Genomic DNA, 16,784 nt, shown 5'->3' on the forward strand with positions numbered 1-16,784 from the left:
AAGGGGGGAAGACAGGAGCCCCAATTCCAGGCCCCAGACTAACCCAACACAAGTCAGAGCTGGTTGGGAGCTCCGTCCTCTCCCGCAACCTTCATTCAGTTCACGGCCACTAGGGCTCTGTTTCAGCAAATAAAAATGTCCATTCCTAACACATCCAAGGGCAGCTGGCGAGGCCACTCCTGCCCAGTCCATGTCCTCCCTGAACCGCAACATCTCTGAATTAATCAACACCCGCAGGTGGGGCCCAAGGGAGGCAGACCCCTGGGAGCTGCTGTGCGGGTCAGACTACGGGAGGCTACAGGATGGCGGAGTCAGCTGCGAGTCCAGGGCCCACGCCCCGATGTCCTATCGGGTCCACCGGCAGATATGAGCAGAGACAGCCGCCAGCGGCTCCACACAGCCAGCAAGCGAGAGGCCGCTGGACCACGCGGCCCCCTCGGACTGAACCTCGCCAGGGAGGCGGGATCTCGGGGCGGGGCGGGGCTGGGCGGGGAGGGGGTGGGGGCGCCAGGCAGCACAGTACACGCTCGCACTCCCAGGGGCTGCACCCCAAAGGCGCCCTACGGGCGGTGAGCCCAGACAAGTTCGGGCCGCGAGGAGGGGTTAGACCCCGAGTACCCAGGAGGCGCGGGCCGGCCGGGACTGGGGAGTGAGCGGCAGATGGGAGACGGAAGCCGCAACAGCAACCCTGGAAGAGTCTGCCTGGAGAAGGCGCCGCGGAAACGCGGTTCCCCGGCGAGAAGCAGACAAAGGCTCGGGTGCGCACGCGGTGGACGGTGGCGCCGGAGCCCCGCGCCTAGGGCCTCGAGGGGCCACGCCCGCCCCGGCTGGCGCCGGAGTCGCCCGGTGTTCCGCGGGCGCGACCTCCCTCCCCGCCCCGCCCCAGGTCTCCGGTCCTCACCTCGCTCGCCCTCCATCCAAGACAACGGCGACCCCCTCCTCTGTGCACCCGGCGCCTCTTCCCTTAACATCTCCCGCCTCCTGCCTTCTAGCAAATATCTGCCTTGACGATTCTGCTCAGTCTTGTCCCCCTCCCCCGTGACACGCCTTCTGCCACCCCTGCTCCAGCGCGCTCTCAGCCCCGATCCCGGGGCTGGGGAGGCGGAGTGGCCGTGATCCCGGGGTGGGGGCTGGGGGGTGCCGGGATCCGAACCGGCGGCACCTTTCGCCTCCACCCTCACGCCCCATTGTCCTTCCCCTTACCATCCCGACCACCAGCTAACCCCCAGGATCTAGAGAAAGTGGACTCTCGGCGGAGGCGCACCCACTTCCACGCGGCTAGTCCACGCTCTGGAACAGGGTCACTGAGGGGACCGGGGGTAGAGCGGCCAGGCGCCGACACCCAGCCCGGGGAACCGCGAGTGCCTTCACGTTTGGGAGCGCGGGGTCCCGGGGCCCTGGCCTGCCCTCCCCTATCCTGGGGACGCAGCGGGCGGGACCCCAAGCGGAAAGAAGCGCCTCGACTCCAGCCTAGTGGCCGCAGGCTAAAGAGAGGAGCCTGGCGTCAGTGGCCACAGAGTTGAGAGTATAAAGACGTGCAGGGCAAGCGTGGCCAGAAACAGCACCGGGACCCCGAGGCGGGCAGCACGTCCTGTTGTAAACGCTCGGCTCCCGCCGCTCTCCCGGTCACCCTTCTCCCGCACGCACGCGGAGCCTGGGAAACCCCGGTGTCCCGCCGCTGGCCGAGCCCCCCGCCCCTCCAGAGAAGCCCGCGGGCCGCCAAACTCTCCGGGCACACGCACCCTGCCGGCCGCCCACCGCGGGAAAGGTGGAGCCAGGCACTTACTGGGGCTCAGGAAACACTCCGTCAGCCTTCGGAAGCAGCTCGCATTATTAGAAGGTCCATCTTCCATGTCGGAACCGAAAAGCAGCGGGGACGCGGCGGCGAGGGCGGCGCCGGCGCCTCGCGGCCACCGCGGAGTTCGGCCGCCGCCGCCGAGGCTGGGACCGGGGCCGGGGCCGGGGCAGCCCCCGCCGGCGCCCGGGAAGCCGTGGGAGCCCGCGCGGAGGACCGCCGGGCCGAGCGGGAGCCGGGGCGGCGGCGGCGGCGGCCGGGGCCCGGCGCGAGCTGGCAGCAGCAAGCCCTGGAGCGCAGGGGAGAGGAAGAGCCGCCGCCGCTCGCCGCCGCGGTGACTGCTGCCGGGGGGGACGCTCAAGGGAGCTGCCTCTTGTCCTCCTCCTCCGCCGCCGCCAGCATCGCCGCCGCCGCCGCCGCCGCGCCCTCCCTTCCTGGGAGACGCACGGGGAAGTGAAAGGCAGATGAGGAGGGGAGAAGAGAAGGAGGGGGCGGAGGGGGCGGCGGCCAGAAGTAAAAGGAAGATGGAGTGGAGGAGCGGACAGGGGAGGAGAAGGCTGGCGCGGAGGGAGCGCGGGCTGCGACCCAGCCGCCGCGCGCAGGCAGGGCGCCGGGGCCCCCCGCGGGGCTGGCGCGGCCTGCGGAAGAGGGGGGAGGGCGCGGGGACACGGCGCGCTCGGCCCGGCCGCGACCAGGCTACTCGGGGGCCGGGCCCTGGACCGCTGCGCTCCCCCCGCCGGCTGCGCTGCCCCCGGGATCCGGGCGGAGTTTGCCGGGGCCGGGCTCGTCCCCGGCCGCGGGCAGGGGGGCCTGGGGGCGGGGAACGAGCGGCTCCACGGGGCCGACCATGGCCCTCCTCCTCGGGCCGCCGGTGAGGGCCGGCCGCGGGCAGGAGGGGCGCGCGGCGGGCCGGGACTCGGCGGGCTCCGCCCCCTCAGAACCAGCCCTCCGAGGCCACTCGGCCCGACAGTCAATCTAGCCCTTCTCTCCCTCTCGGCCCGGTCTTCACGTCGTGTTCCGCCCTGGGTGTGGGAGGACCTGAGGCGTGCTCCGGGCCGGGGCGAGGGGCTGCCGAGCAAGCGTGGCGTGGTGTGTGAGCGCTCCGCTGGCGGAGCCTCCGCGACTGCTCGAAAGCAGCGGAGAGAAGCGCCGCAGTGCCGCTGCCCGTGGAGGCGGCAGCGGCTGCAGAAGACGCCCACTGGCGGAGCTGGCGCTCCCCACGCCGCCACCGCCCGCGCCCACGTAGCGCGCCCCGCAGCTTCTCGGCCTCAACGCGCCGGGCCCCGCACCCCGGCGGCTCTCTGCTAACAGTGCGCCCCAGGCCCGGGAGGGAGGACCGAGAAACGCTGCGTCTCTGCGAGGCGTTCTCAAATCCTAGTGTTCCGCATTCGGTACCCGCCGCCCTGCAGCCGCTCCAGCTGTGCACTGCTGGGCGAGCCACGTCGGCCTGTTCCGTGCCCGAGCCCGGGAGCCCTACTGATGGCGGGCCAGCAGCTCCAACTGAGCTGTGCTCAGAGCTCCCAGGAGAGTGCAAACTCAAGACATTTGGTTGGCGTTCCCTTCAAGGCATACTGTTTCCAATAAGCTAAGGTTTAGAAACCTGGTTCGTCCCCAGTACTCCCTTTATAGGGAACTTTGTGTGCACAACCCAGTTTGCCCCGGCCACGTTAGAGAATGGAAAGGGCAAACTATGGCTGCCCTTGGTTAAAAACTAGGAGACCATCACTCCAAAGCCTTCAGGACCGCGTCCTCACCTTTGGCTTTCTTGGACAACGGCCCGTCTCTCCTTCCCCAGCCCCAATCCACACGGTTGCTACTGAAGAGAACTGTGCCGCCCAATGGAAGCTCAGAACCAGGAGCGGCTGCCAGAAGTTAGGAAAGTTGGAGCGCTGCACGCACGGATGCGCTGGTGTCGGTGTCCGGCAGGCGAGCGCAGCGGGGCCCCCGCAGCGCTCCGGGTCTGAGCCGGGGCGGCGGGCCTGCTGACCCACGGTGGGACGGGCTGTCCAGACTCCCTGGACTAGGTCACCTTCCCAGGACTGCAGCACGCGCGCCGATGCCCAGCTTCCGCGAAGGTCAAGGCGGTCACCTGAGCGCTAGGCGTGCGCGGCGGTGCAGCCGCTCCGGTGACGCAGGGCCCGGGGCCCCAGTGTGCGCTTGGCCTGGGGGGTCTTTTCTCGCCCTCAACTTTTTCTTCCCTCCGTCCAGTAGTCTGGTGTTTTTATTTTGAAACGTACTCCAGATTCTTCCCTGGTCTGCTTTTCCCCACTCCCATCCAGACACCCACAGTGGAAAAGGGCATACTGGTATTTGCACCAAACTGGGCCGGTGGGGCGCCTGGGAGGCTGTGCGGCTCCCCTCCCTCTCCAAAGTACCCGGGCGTTTCCGCGACTGCGGGGCGGACTCGGACCGTCGCTTGTTAACGCGCGCCGACCCTGGCACTCACTGGATCGGAATTCGTAACTTTGCGGAAGAAGCAAAAGATTCTGGTGGTTCTTACCTTACTGAGGGGGGATTTTGCCCGTGGCATTTGCAATTTTTTTCCGGCGAAGAAGAAACGACAACGACCGAGCCGTGCTGCCTGGTCTGCTGCTGCAGCCTCCAGGCTGACGTTTCTGGGCCGCGCAGCTCTGACACCTGTTACTTTCCTGAGAGTTGGCAATTCGCGCGGGCTAAGCACTCGGCCCCGCGGGGAGGGTGTCCTGGGCTGCCCGCAGGTTTGGGGAGGACGTGTTTCTCCTTGGAGTGTTTACCGTTCGTTCTTTTACAGGCAAAATGTTTCTACTTGTCGTTTAAGTTTCTTTAGTTGCCTTTCTGGAGTCATTAAAGTGACTTTCCTGTTACAAGAAAATTTGCCTTTAACTTGAATTAAGCCGTAGGAGCGCAGGGTGCAGGGCGCGGGATGGAAAACATCAAATATTTGTTCTCCGGTTCTTTGTTAAACCAGGACGCAAACTTTAGAAGTTTCAGTAACCCTTTTTTGGGTTACTGAAACCTCTTTCTATTTTTCTTCCTTCTTTTCTCCAAATGATTGCTGGAAGGCACACATTTCCTGGACAAATTAAAAACGACAAAGCCTGACAACGGAAAAGAAACACGATGAGGAGTTTACTGATTATCGGTTACATCTATCTGTTAAGTGTTCTCCCTACTTAATGCTGGAGTCCACTTCTGTTAATATAAGCCTAACAGGCGCCCAGCCACAGTTCCTTTCTTCATCAAATATTGTGTAGTCAAGATGTAAATTACAAACACATAGACATAAAGGCGCTGTCACTCACCCCTGTGTTCAGGTGTTGCCAACACCTGTAGAATGTGTTTCTTGGGGATTCTTTTCCTTTGCTTTGAGCTTCCTTAGTGATATGTCAGAAGAAGACTGTCACTAAACATTTGTTACTCCAAGCCTTTTAGGAATAAACACGCTGGCTCACAGTTAAGTGCACTCTGCATTCTGATAGCCCCCATAAAATTAGCAATTTAGCTATATGTCAAAATGTTACCAGATTACAACACAGCTTAAGCACAACTGAAATTATTAGCTGTAACTCCAGCTAAAGAAGAGCAATGGCAGAAGGTCACACCACGACTGTGCACCCTCTGTGAAATGAACAATCTTCCTCATTCTCAGTTGAAGAAACGCCAGCCCGCACTGCAAAGAATAAAAACTAAAAGAATATTAAGAGGGAGGCTAACACCAGGAAAGGTGCCAAAATTATGATGATCATTACTAGTAGTTCAGCATTTCAAAAGAATGTAAAGCATCTGTCTCTGCCCTTTAGCAAGGAAAATGATCAAGGAAGAAATTGATATCGGTAATGAAACCTTATATTAGTGACCTATGCAACTATAAGTATATTTAAATTCTCGAAGTATTCTTCCATATGCTGTTATTTTTCAATTACTTTAATTCTATATTAATTTTAGTATTTTATGCATAATAATTCATATATAGAGGAAACAATATCTGCCTGATTATTATCTAATTTGAAAGATATGTTCTTAAAAACATTTTACAATATGGGTCAAGGAAGAGAATAAGAAATGTTAAAATGTTGCTTTTCTCATAAAATTATAAAATTTATTTATGATAATTGAACCATGAACCCCTTTTAATAGCCTAAGAGGTAGGTTTACAATAAATATAATTAATATTTTATGAACTCTTTGGTCAACATGTGGGCCTGCGTCTTAATTGATTTTAGTTTACAACTTTTAACATTAGTGCTTACAGCTGTAAATTTTACAGTGCTAACTGATTTTTGAATAATCTGTTTTCACTTTTAAAATGCTAGTAACCTTTATAAAGATATAAGACAAAGATTGATTAAACGTTAAACTCCTCTATTTATATAGATAAGGTCTATAAAAAGACACATTCTTTTTACTTTGATTTTAATTTTTGTGACTTATTTAAAATACACAGCTATCAGAGCAAAATAATTCATAAGCAAATGTCTTTTGCTCCCAAGCTCAACAGAAACATGTGTCAGACTTTTCCATTTAACTGCTAGTCAATTATCAACATATATCACACAAACTCTCTGCATTCTAATAAGATAACTTATTCCTTGTCTGGCATGTTAAAAGTGGAGTTCAGCTGCCAGGGACTAATCCATGCCCTCCCCAGTCCCCCAAATCCCTCACTACTAGTTCTACGTTTTTCTTTCTCAAAGCCTCCTTTAATTTTTCTCATCCGCAATCCATCATAGCTTTGCTGTCCAGACTCCTAGAACTAATGCATTTTATCTGCATATATGAACGTGTTGCACTAAACCTCTTAAGAAATTTAATGCACGTATAATCTGCACTGACAATTTTATTTTAAACAGCCTGATATTGGAAGTCACGCTTCTCTTGCCACTCATAACCTTTCATAAAGGCCAGCACACAAGAGGCACTCAGTGTTCGCTCCCCTACCTGTCACCTGCATGCCAACTGATTACAAGTTTCTATTAGCATCGTTGCTAACAAATCTTGACTAAAGTGACAGGTCCATTCTTACAGTACTGTTGTAGTCAGGCCTATTTTTTAAAAAGGGCATTATAATTTTAGTAAGAAAAATATTATCATAAAGTCAAGACACTGAATGGGACTGCCTTGAAAATAGACCAGAGTTGATGAAAACAACTTCTTCAGCCCTAATATTCCTAAATCTGCAGTTTTGATTGAATTATTTTTATGAATCCAAACAAATTAACTAGAAAACTACAATTTTAGTACTGCTTTATGTTATTAAACAACACTATATTATTTTTCATTAAAAAACGCCAAAATAGTGTTTAATTTTCAATGAGGGAATGTTTTTGATAACAGGCCAATTGTTAAAACATTAATATTCCAAATAAATCTCCTTAGGTATCCATACCTTCTGAAAAGGGGGTAAGTGTGCCTCTTGATGAATAACAAAATCAAGTAGACATTTTCATTAATCAAGAGCAAACACTTAATTCCCTCATGAAAATAAGCTCCGCTTAATGGCTGTGAATATCTAGACCCTAGGAGACTGCAGTTAAAAGGCCTGCTTAAGTTATATAATCAATACAAAGTTCCTGTGATAACCCTGTGAGCATTTACTTTCTTATATAGCACTACTGTGTTATGACACAGAACTAAATTTTGAAAATGTTGCCATTTAAAAAAATATTGAATCACTTTAGAAACCCATTGAGATTTGTAGAATGCTGAAGCAGTTTTTCACTTCTCAAAAACACACAAAGTAGAACACAACAGTGAGTTCTGGTTAAATAATCAACACTATCACCAAACTTTCACAAGTCCGATAATCAATTTCCTTTGAGGCTGTCTTAAGAGTCACACAGAAGCTGAATGAGAGATTACATATATTTATATATAATTATATACATAAAAGGCCTAAACGAAAGAAATACTTCTTTAAGAGAGCCAAGTCAATTTAAAGCACTTAAGTAGAACGTGACCATGGGGGCATCAGGGATAAAAAGGATGAGCTAGGGAATGGCTTAGATTCTCTGACCCCTACGACCACCTGACATACAACGAGCAGAGAGTTTCATAAAAGGTTGTCAAAATTCCTACTAACTCTGTCCCCCCATGATGAGTACCTTAGCGCCCACACAAATTATCATGTGATATTTGAACTGTGTATTGTTAAAGTCATTTGAAATAAGCAGGTCTTCATCTGTGGTTTGGGAATCCTTTCCTTGCAAACATTATTTTAATAGCCATATTCTTACAATGTGCCTTGACATTTATACAAGGGGTTTATGATGCAGTTATGGGAAAAAGCAAAACTGTTGACTCTTACGGATTTGTCTCAAAAATTAGGATCAAAATGGCTCACTTAATCCAGAGAATGTGATTCCTTTCTGTTCATCTCAAAACAAAACAAGAGAAACCACGGCATGGCCTGGGGCACAAGTGTTCTGATCTGGACCAGTATCGGATGGGCATTTAAGGGCATGCAGCAGAGGCCACGTTCATTCACACGGGTGAGTTGTTCTGACGTCAGGCCTTGACTTATTACAAAGACAGGTTTTTCCCGGAGCTCCTCTTACAAAAGTGCCCAAAGGAAAAAGGAGATGGAGCGAGAGGTTCATGCGGCCGTCCAGCGCCCTGGGCTGCTGACGCGCGCTACGCATGTTAGACACACGGCGCCCAGACTGTTCTCAGGATTCAGGTTTTATGATACAGACGGTCCTTGTCCAGACTAAGTCATCCCTCCTTGTTGACATACACACCATCCGGAGTCTGGAAAAGCGACACGTTGTGAACGATCACTAGAATTTTGAAAGGACTCTTATCACAGAAAAAAGCAAACAGAAGCCAAAAGGTAAGCAGCCTTGGTTTTTCAGCCACACTTGCTGTCTGTGTGACTTGACCCAAAGCCAGAGACCTGTGGCAGAAGAAAGGGGAAGCTGAGACAATGTATCTTCCATAACCTCTGGACACATCCCTTTTGTTTGGTTGAGAGTGGGGGGGTGGGTTAGTAATTTTGTTTTATCTTCTGCACTAATTCATACTGCAGTCATCAACAAAAGCAATGTCAAAAAGTGGGCTTTCCTCCCCAGGGAGCTCATCCGCATTCACACTAGCTCCTGACCTGTGAGCAGTGACGTGGTAGGATTTCCTTGTTTCAGACAGAGGACAGGAGAGTGCTGGCCAAGCACCTGGAGGTCCCCTGAGTTCAAATCTGCCCCTTCACTGATCCCCGGTCTCCAGTTAGATTTCTGCAACGGTGTGTGTGAAAATTCCCTCTTTCTCCCTCCAGGAGAGGGAGAAATTTCCACAGGAAGAGATTTCCACAGGGAATTTCCAGAAGTCTCCACCCAGGAGTCTCGTGCTCCTGGCACGTTAATCCATACTCTGCCTACTGGTGTTCAAAATAGTCCTACGGGGGACTTCCCTGGCGGTCCAGTGGCTAAGACTCCGTGCTCCCAATGCGGGGGTCTGGGCTCGATCCCTGGTCAGGGAATTAGATCTCACATGCCACAACTAAAGACCCTGCATGCCACAACGAAGATTCCGCGTGCCGCAACTAGGACCCGGCTCGGCCATATAAATAAGTATTTTAAAAAACAGTCCTTTGTAAGGACGCTTGCCCTACTCACATAACCCACCATCACTGCTATCAGCAACAAAACCCAACTATTTAGCGTATCAACCCTAGCTGAAAAAATATACTAAAAAGCCACGTATCCTCCTGATTGGACATCTCCGTAATAAATCTCCGTTTTACTTTTCTTCAGTTTACTGGGCCCTGAGAGCTTCCAGCTGAGCGACATCACTATGGCCCACAAGGCAAATGCCATCTTTACAGAAGAGCACACCAAGGTTAAGTGGCGTTAAATAATTTGTTAGCTTTGCTTTCCATGTTACGCTGGTCCTTTTTTTAAAGGACCCAGCTGGCCCAAGCCCAAGTCTGTACACTTGTGGTTGAACAGGGCAGGAAGGGAACATCTGGAAGCTGCATTTGCTAAAGCTGCACCACCTGGCAGGGGCCAGGAAGACAATCCTGCCGCACACGGATGGTTAGGGTGGCTCGTGGGGAATCAGACACAGAGAGCTTCAGAGGGGCGAGTAACGTGGCACGTTCTGTGTAGACTTTGCCCATCTTCTCCTTCCAAAGGGTGTGAGGGTGGACCTCTGGTCCGGACATGAGCCTCGTGAGCCACGATGGTGTACAGGCTGACATATACCGTGTGCAGACCTAATACACTTCTTAATATGAGTCAGCAAAAAATGCGTTTGAGTGAAATACAGAAAACAAAGGGTGGCTTTAAGGCATTTATACCATAGTTACCATTCAGCTGCTGTTTTCCCATCCATAGTGTAAAGTCCTCACCACAGGTGCACTGAGAAAGACAGTGGAACATCATTAACCCAGATTCAACTCATTTGATAACAAACGTTTAGAAATGTTAACGTGCATTCTGAAAAATTCTACTTGGTTAAAAAAATGAAACTGAACAATTAAAACCAAGTTTTAAATGACTGTGACTTTTACCTGACAATCTTATATAACTGACAAATAAATGGTGATATAGTCACCTTAATTTAAACATGAGTGTTTCCTATGACTGCCTTATTCCTTGTTTCTGGAGTTACCTAAAAGCGGTGGCAACATTTCTGGGTAAGCTGCCCAGGTTACAGGTGATAGAGAGGGCCTACAATCCCTGGGGTCTTAGCATACCCCAAACTGCCGACACTATACACGCCTTACATGAGGAACAAGAACGGAGACAAATGTATGCAAACAAACGGAGAAGTTTCATGCGGCAGGGCCCCTTTAAATGAATTACGGTAGGGTCCCACCATGAAGGAGACCTTGATCATATTATCTGATAGCGGCATGGTGTCTCTGTTGACCGTGTTCCCCTGCCTTCTTGCTAACTGCTGGAGTCTTAACACACGGATACTGTATACCCATGGCCTACCTTTCACATTACGCTACAATAGTAAAGAGATGGATTTCATAGGTTTTCAATGTGTCAATGTTAAATCACCCTTTTGGGCAAAAAGAAGTTCACTATTTTTAAAGAATAAAGAGCAGATGATCTTTGCTATAAATTCCCAAAGTCTATTTGTTTTCGTGAATATCACCCAATGATAGGCTACAGTGAAACCCTCTTCTGGCTTTTGTTTTGTTTTTTGTTTTGTTTTGCTTTGTTTTTTAACTATGTTGATTAAATTTCCCCGACCCTCATTTCCCAAGCCTGGCAAACTTGGTAATTTAATTTTTTCGGGAGACAATGAGCATGATACCCCAGGAGTGATCACAGAGTATGTCTAACCCTGAAGAGCGTCGATGCAGCCCAGGTACTCCCGCCCACTTAACTCAGGAACTGATCATGTGCCATCCACACAGCACTTGTGAGTTAAGTCAGCCCAGGAGAGAACAGGTTGCTCATTCTGCCCCCTTGACGTGACTATTTTCTGTGTCTCTCCATGAGTGTGTTCACTGTGACTGCCCTCAAAGACAGTTAATTTACCTCCCATAACTGCACGTAACAGTCCTCAGAGGTGGCTTTTATGGGCTGGGATTTAGGTCCATTTGTAGACTTTGCACACGAATTATAAACCTGATGAAAAGTAGCTACAGAAAGCAAATTAGGCCTTTTGATTTCCCCTTTAGGTATGTAATGTGTGCTTTATTCTCCAGGATGTCTGCATTCAGTATTTCCAAATTTTTGTATATATTAAGGTGAGATCACTTTCAAGAGGGCTCAATTAAAATGCTCTTCTGATATAAAAGCAAGCTTAGCATTACATAGGCCGACTTTATAGCTGGGTTAGTATACATGCTATGAAAATCGATCCATCTGTTTGCAGTCAAATCTTATTTCTTAAGTAACCATAAAATACAGGTGAAGTCTGATTTTGTGTTTTGAACTTTGATTTAAACAAATCCAATATAAATAAGTTTTCAGAAGAGAGAGCAATACAAAGTGATAGATCTATGATTCAAAGTACCCCCTTTGAATCGTGCATTTAGAACTTGATTCTAATTATAAAAAAGAATATTTCCAAGCTGATCTTCCTGTGCTATGCGGCTGCTTCCCACTAGCTTTCGGTTTTACATTTGGTAGTGGTCAGCTTGATGCTTTGTGACCACCTAGAGGGGTGGGATAGGGAGGGTGGGAGGGAGGGAGACGCAAGAGGGAAGAGATATGGGGATATATGTATATGTATAGCTGATTCACTTCGTTGTAAAGCAGAAACTAACACACCATTGTAAAGCAATTATACTCCAATAAAGATGTTAACAAAATTTTTTAAAAAAGAGTACTTCCACAAAGTTTACCAGAAACGCATTAACTGCATACAAGTATGCATTACTCATATACATCTCCTGGGTCAATGATCCTACAAAGCAATGGCTTCTAGCTCGACCAAAGCCTTTTAACATAACTCCAGCACTTCACTGTGGCTACTGGAGTTGCCAGTCTTTGTTGGGTATAAAAGAGTCCTTCCCCACTTCCTTCTACAGCAGATTAAAATAAGGTAACAGCAGTGGGCCCACACTGCTCACGGCAATTAAATCTGGAACCAAACACTTCACATGTCCCAGAACTGTCATTTCTAGGTGAATTCACCCAGAATACAGTTACTGAACACAGTATAACTCTGAAGAAAGCATAATTAGTGAAAAGAATTTAATTTTCAAATCTTTCATTTGTTTTATAAGTCACATCTTATTTTAAAACATAATAGGGTAGAAGAATTACCATCACAACTCCTGTGCTGGTAATTGCACTGTGACATTGTTATTGTGGTAGTACAGGCTAGATGGGGGAACGGTTTGTGAAGTCTATCTGGGAGGGCAGATCTTAACTGGAAAGTAAAAGCGTAGATTCACAATCACAAAATACAAAGTTTGTAATAACAGACGAATCCAAAAGCTTGCCTCCCAAAAGCCCAAATCAGTGGTGATACATGAGCTTTGAGTGGCAAAGAATTTAAAGAGGGTCTATAAATCATGGCCTATCTGCCGAATAAGCAGTCAGCAAGCACAGCACAACTCTGAAGAACATACAACTTTATCAGTAGACAAAGGAGACTATGGGAAGGGAAGAGGACATGCACCATTACAGGTGAACGGAACGCAGATTCCCTATTGTGTGCAAGCTTCCCAAGTGCATTTAAGTGGAATCTGATTTACAAAAGCCAGCATCACATGTCAGGAACCTGTAACCCCACTGTGAGGCGCACTATTCCAAACTAAGAAAAGCAGAGCCGTCAAGTACTTTTAATTGTTTCCTTTCATGCCGTAGCAGGTTTGGCTCTATTAGACCAATGCAGCTTCTTTGTCAGTTCTGGAAAGACGGGGGCTAAGGTCCTCAAAGAGCAGGAGCTCCCATACTATGGCGGCAAGAGGGCCCCTCAGAGATGCTGAGGCCCCGCCCACAACTCAGGCCACCTCAGCCACTTCCAGCTTCAAAGACTCAGCTTCCGTATTTACTTGAACTTTCTCTTATATGTTATTAGTTTCGGCTGTTCTGAATTCTCTCTTTGCGCTTTCATTTTTTGTCTGTTTTCTACTTTGTTATGATGTGTTCTCAGCTCCTTTTAGTCTTTCTTCTTTCATATTGAAGGCATTTCCTTCCATACATTGAACTTCTGGGGATCCCACGGTCTTCAAAATAAAATATTCCCCCTTTCGTATGTTTCTAGATTCCTAATTTCAGTTCTAATATCCTCTTTGATAGACGGGTTATACAGGAGTATGCTTATCAATTTCCAAGTAGTGAAGAATATGTTCAGTCACATTATTATCATTTTTAATCTTTTTTTGGCTATAGTGAAAGTATGTGGCCTGTAAAATCTCTAATTTTACATTTAAATTAAAGTGTTCTTTGTGTCCATGTATATACTCAACCTTTATAAAGGTCTGGTGGGGAAGGAGAATCTGAGCTTTGCAGACTCGTGTCTTTGTTGAGGAGACAAATTGCCCAGGTTCAAACCTTGCTTACTCTGCCTTCCAGGTGTGTGTCTCTGGACAAAATACAGAACTTCTCGGAGCGTCGTTTTCTATCCTGAAAGTGGGAACAATAATAGCATTCACCTCCTAAAGTTGCTGTGAGAATTATGGAAGACTATGTGTGTGAAATGCCTCACATGGTGCCTGGCATGTCCTAAGCACTCAACAGACAGAAATACTACTAAGGAAAAAGAAGGGAAAAAAGAAATGGGTCTGTGAAGTCAGAGCAGCCTGGTTCTGAATCCTGGGTCTGCCACACCCTGGCAGCTCTTTCAAGTCATTTTAGACGTAACTGTGGGGACTGAGAGAGAAAGTGCATGGAGGCTGTTAGACGGATGCCTGACACAGAGCCAGTGCCCCATGCCTGGGGCCTGCTACTTAGGGCCATAAAATGAGACAACTCAGACTGAACTGTGTTTTTAGCTAATGAGCTAGCCTAACTGATGATTCTTGAGGGCCTAACCAGGCCGAAGAAAACCACTGACCCTCTCACAAAAGAAGGGCAGAAGCCACCGGGACTCAAAGTGCCCAGAGATTGCTCTTCCAAACGAGACCACAGAGCAGAGTGCAGCCAACAGTCTGTGAACACTGTAACACTAACTTTCAACACCGGCTTCCAGGTACGCATGCTTCATGTGTTTTGTGGGCATCTCCCATCGCCAATTCTCGAAGCTCGGAGAAAGGTGGTTCCATTCCAAGTGCCTTTTCCTTACCCACTCAGCCCTCGGCCTCCTCTCTGAGTTTCAGCGCTCTCCATTCAGATGCCCACAGCACACAGCAAATCCCTGCAACCAGGGCCTTTTCTTCTGGAAAAAGGGAGCAAAGTTTTCAAGCTGGAGTTTTTAGAATAAGCCATCATGGTGATAAGAAGAGAGGTGAAGACATCAAGATAATCTGATAGTCCAGGGTTTTCTCTACATCTCTGCCTGCTCTGAAATGATGGCTATATTTTTAATGTGAATTTGCTCTTCGGCAAACAGGCCATTTTTTATATGCGTTTGAAAGCTTGAGATTTAAGTATCTGCTTTGTTTGCTTGTTTTTGTTTTGGAAGACACTTCTGAAGCCAAGAGACCAAACCACAGAACTTCACATTGAGTCACTGGAAAGTGTAAATAAAATTAGACTGCATGGGGCTTCCCTGGTGGCGCAGTGGTTGGGAGTCCGCCTGCCGATGCAGGGGACGGGGGTTCGTGCCCCGGTCCGGGAGGATCCCACATGCCGCGGAGCGGCTGGGCCCGTGAGCCATGGCTGCTGAGCCTGCGCGTCCGGAGCCTGTGCTCCGCAACGGGAGAGGCCACAACACTGAGGCTGGCGTACCGCAAAAAAAAAAAAATATGAGACTGCATGCTGGCAAGTCATTACCAGTGCTTACCTATGCCTGGGTCTAAAGTAAGGATTTATTTTTATTTGATAAGAGTAAAGTACATAATTCTCTAAGTATTTTCTGTGTACTGAGAAGGAGAGAGAAGTCTTTAATATATTTAATTCAAATTTTCCTTGGATGATTTACATTCTATATTTAGCTGAAATAAGACCATTTAAAATCAGATGTACACATACTCTTGGCGTGCCCATATGCACGGATGCCCCCAGAGGATATTCGCAAAGTGGAAAGGACTCCCATCCCTTCCCAAGATTGCCTCAATCAGGCCAATGAGGAAAACCCAGAAATGCTGAGTGAGGCATTTAGCGGCAGCTGACCACCAACTGTTGCGGCTCACTAGGAAATCACTCACGTGTTCAGTCGACAAAAATTAACTGGGTGTCTGCTACGTGCCAGGCCTTATTCCAGGCACTTGGGATACATGAGTGGACCAAACAGATACAAACCGCTGCCCTTATGAAGCCTATACTCCAGAATGGAGAATACAGAGCCACAAATAACACGAATAAGGCGACTGTGTAATGTGGCAGGTGGGGCGGGTACAGTGAGGTGGGTCGAGGTGCTGGCAGATTTCCAGCAGTGGCTGGGCGGGGCTCACTAAGAGGCTGGTGTGTGAGCCAAGACCTGAGGAGATGAGGGTGACCCTGTGGCGTGTGGGAGGAAGAGTGCTCCAGGGAACAGTCTGTGTGAAGGCCCCACAAGGACCCGTGCGTGGCTTCTCAAAAAGGAGCCTGGAGCAGATCTGAGGGGGGAGGGGCGGCCGTGGCCAGGAGGCAGAAACAGAATGGTGACCCACTCCTGCGAGCTGTTTAGGCCACTGACCTTGGTTTTCCTCCTTCCTGAAATGGGGGAACTGGTGGACTCACATGATCTGACTTTTGTTTTTAAAAAAATCATCCACATTTCAGGTATTTTTTTTTCCTGAATTGCTCTGGAAGGATGGAGGTGCTAGGAGCCTGACAAGGTGACAATCCCCATTTGTGCTTCCTTCCCTGTGTGTCAGGATGGGCCTGTAACCTCAGGAGTGGGTGAAAGAAGACGTTCAAAGAGCGCTGAAGGTGACTGGCGGCCCCAAGGGCCATCTCCTCCCACAGGACGGGCACTAACTTATTCCCAAGAAATGGAACTGTTTTGATAACAACTTTCAGAGAAAAAGTACAAAATCTTGCTTAAATTATCGATGCTCTTCCTTCCTGCAATGGTTCACCTTATACATCAATTCGCCTCGCCATAGTGCCCATGTTTGGTCTGCATGTTGCAGGGAAGGCATCTTTTAGATGAGATTAACATTTACACCGGGAGACTTTGGCTCTCCTCCCTGTCTGTTTGTCTGTCTCTGTCTCTCCCCTCCCCCCCATCCAACGCTTTTGGTTCTGTTTCTCTGGAGAACACTTCCCCATGATTCCTTCCCTGTTGTTAAGCCTGTATTCAGAACTTGGTCTTCTGTATTTCTGGGAAATGCATCTGTATTATCTCTTACGTAGCAATAACCTTTTGGGATTTCTTTTTTAAATTTAAACTGGAAGTGTGAAAGCGCAAATCCTCATAACCATTTTATTTGCATTCCAAAATAAAGTTAGTAAAAATTGTCTCCCTTTCCTATTCTGCTTGCCTCATGGCAACAGTTTTCTCTCGTGCTGCGTGTTCG

The 16,784-nt window shown here is 49.1% G+C and overlaps 1 protein-coding gene across 1 annotated transcript in view; it reads right to left on the reverse strand.

The window, feature by feature from the left end:
- The window catches only part of PDE10A (phosphodiesterase 10A), a 300,047-nt gene extending 297,486 nt beyond the window's left edge, over positions 1-2,561 (reverse strand). Inside the window, exon 1 of the mRNA XM_033867960.2 lies at positions 1,787-2,561. Within this exon, the coding sequence (XP_033723851.1) occupies positions 1,787-1,853 (67 nt within the window). The 5' untranslated portion in view covers positions 1,854-2,561. The remainder of the gene's footprint in view (positions 1-1,786) is intronic.
- Positions 2,562-16,784: the final 14,223 nt, after the last annotated feature.

This window comes from Tursiops truncatus, chromosome 12 (assembly GCF_011762595.2).
Source record: "Tursiops truncatus isolate mTurTru1 chromosome 12, mTurTru1.mat.Y, whole genome shotgun sequence".
Lineage (NCBI taxonomy): Eukaryota > Metazoa > Chordata > Mammalia > Artiodactyla > Delphinidae > Tursiops > Tursiops truncatus.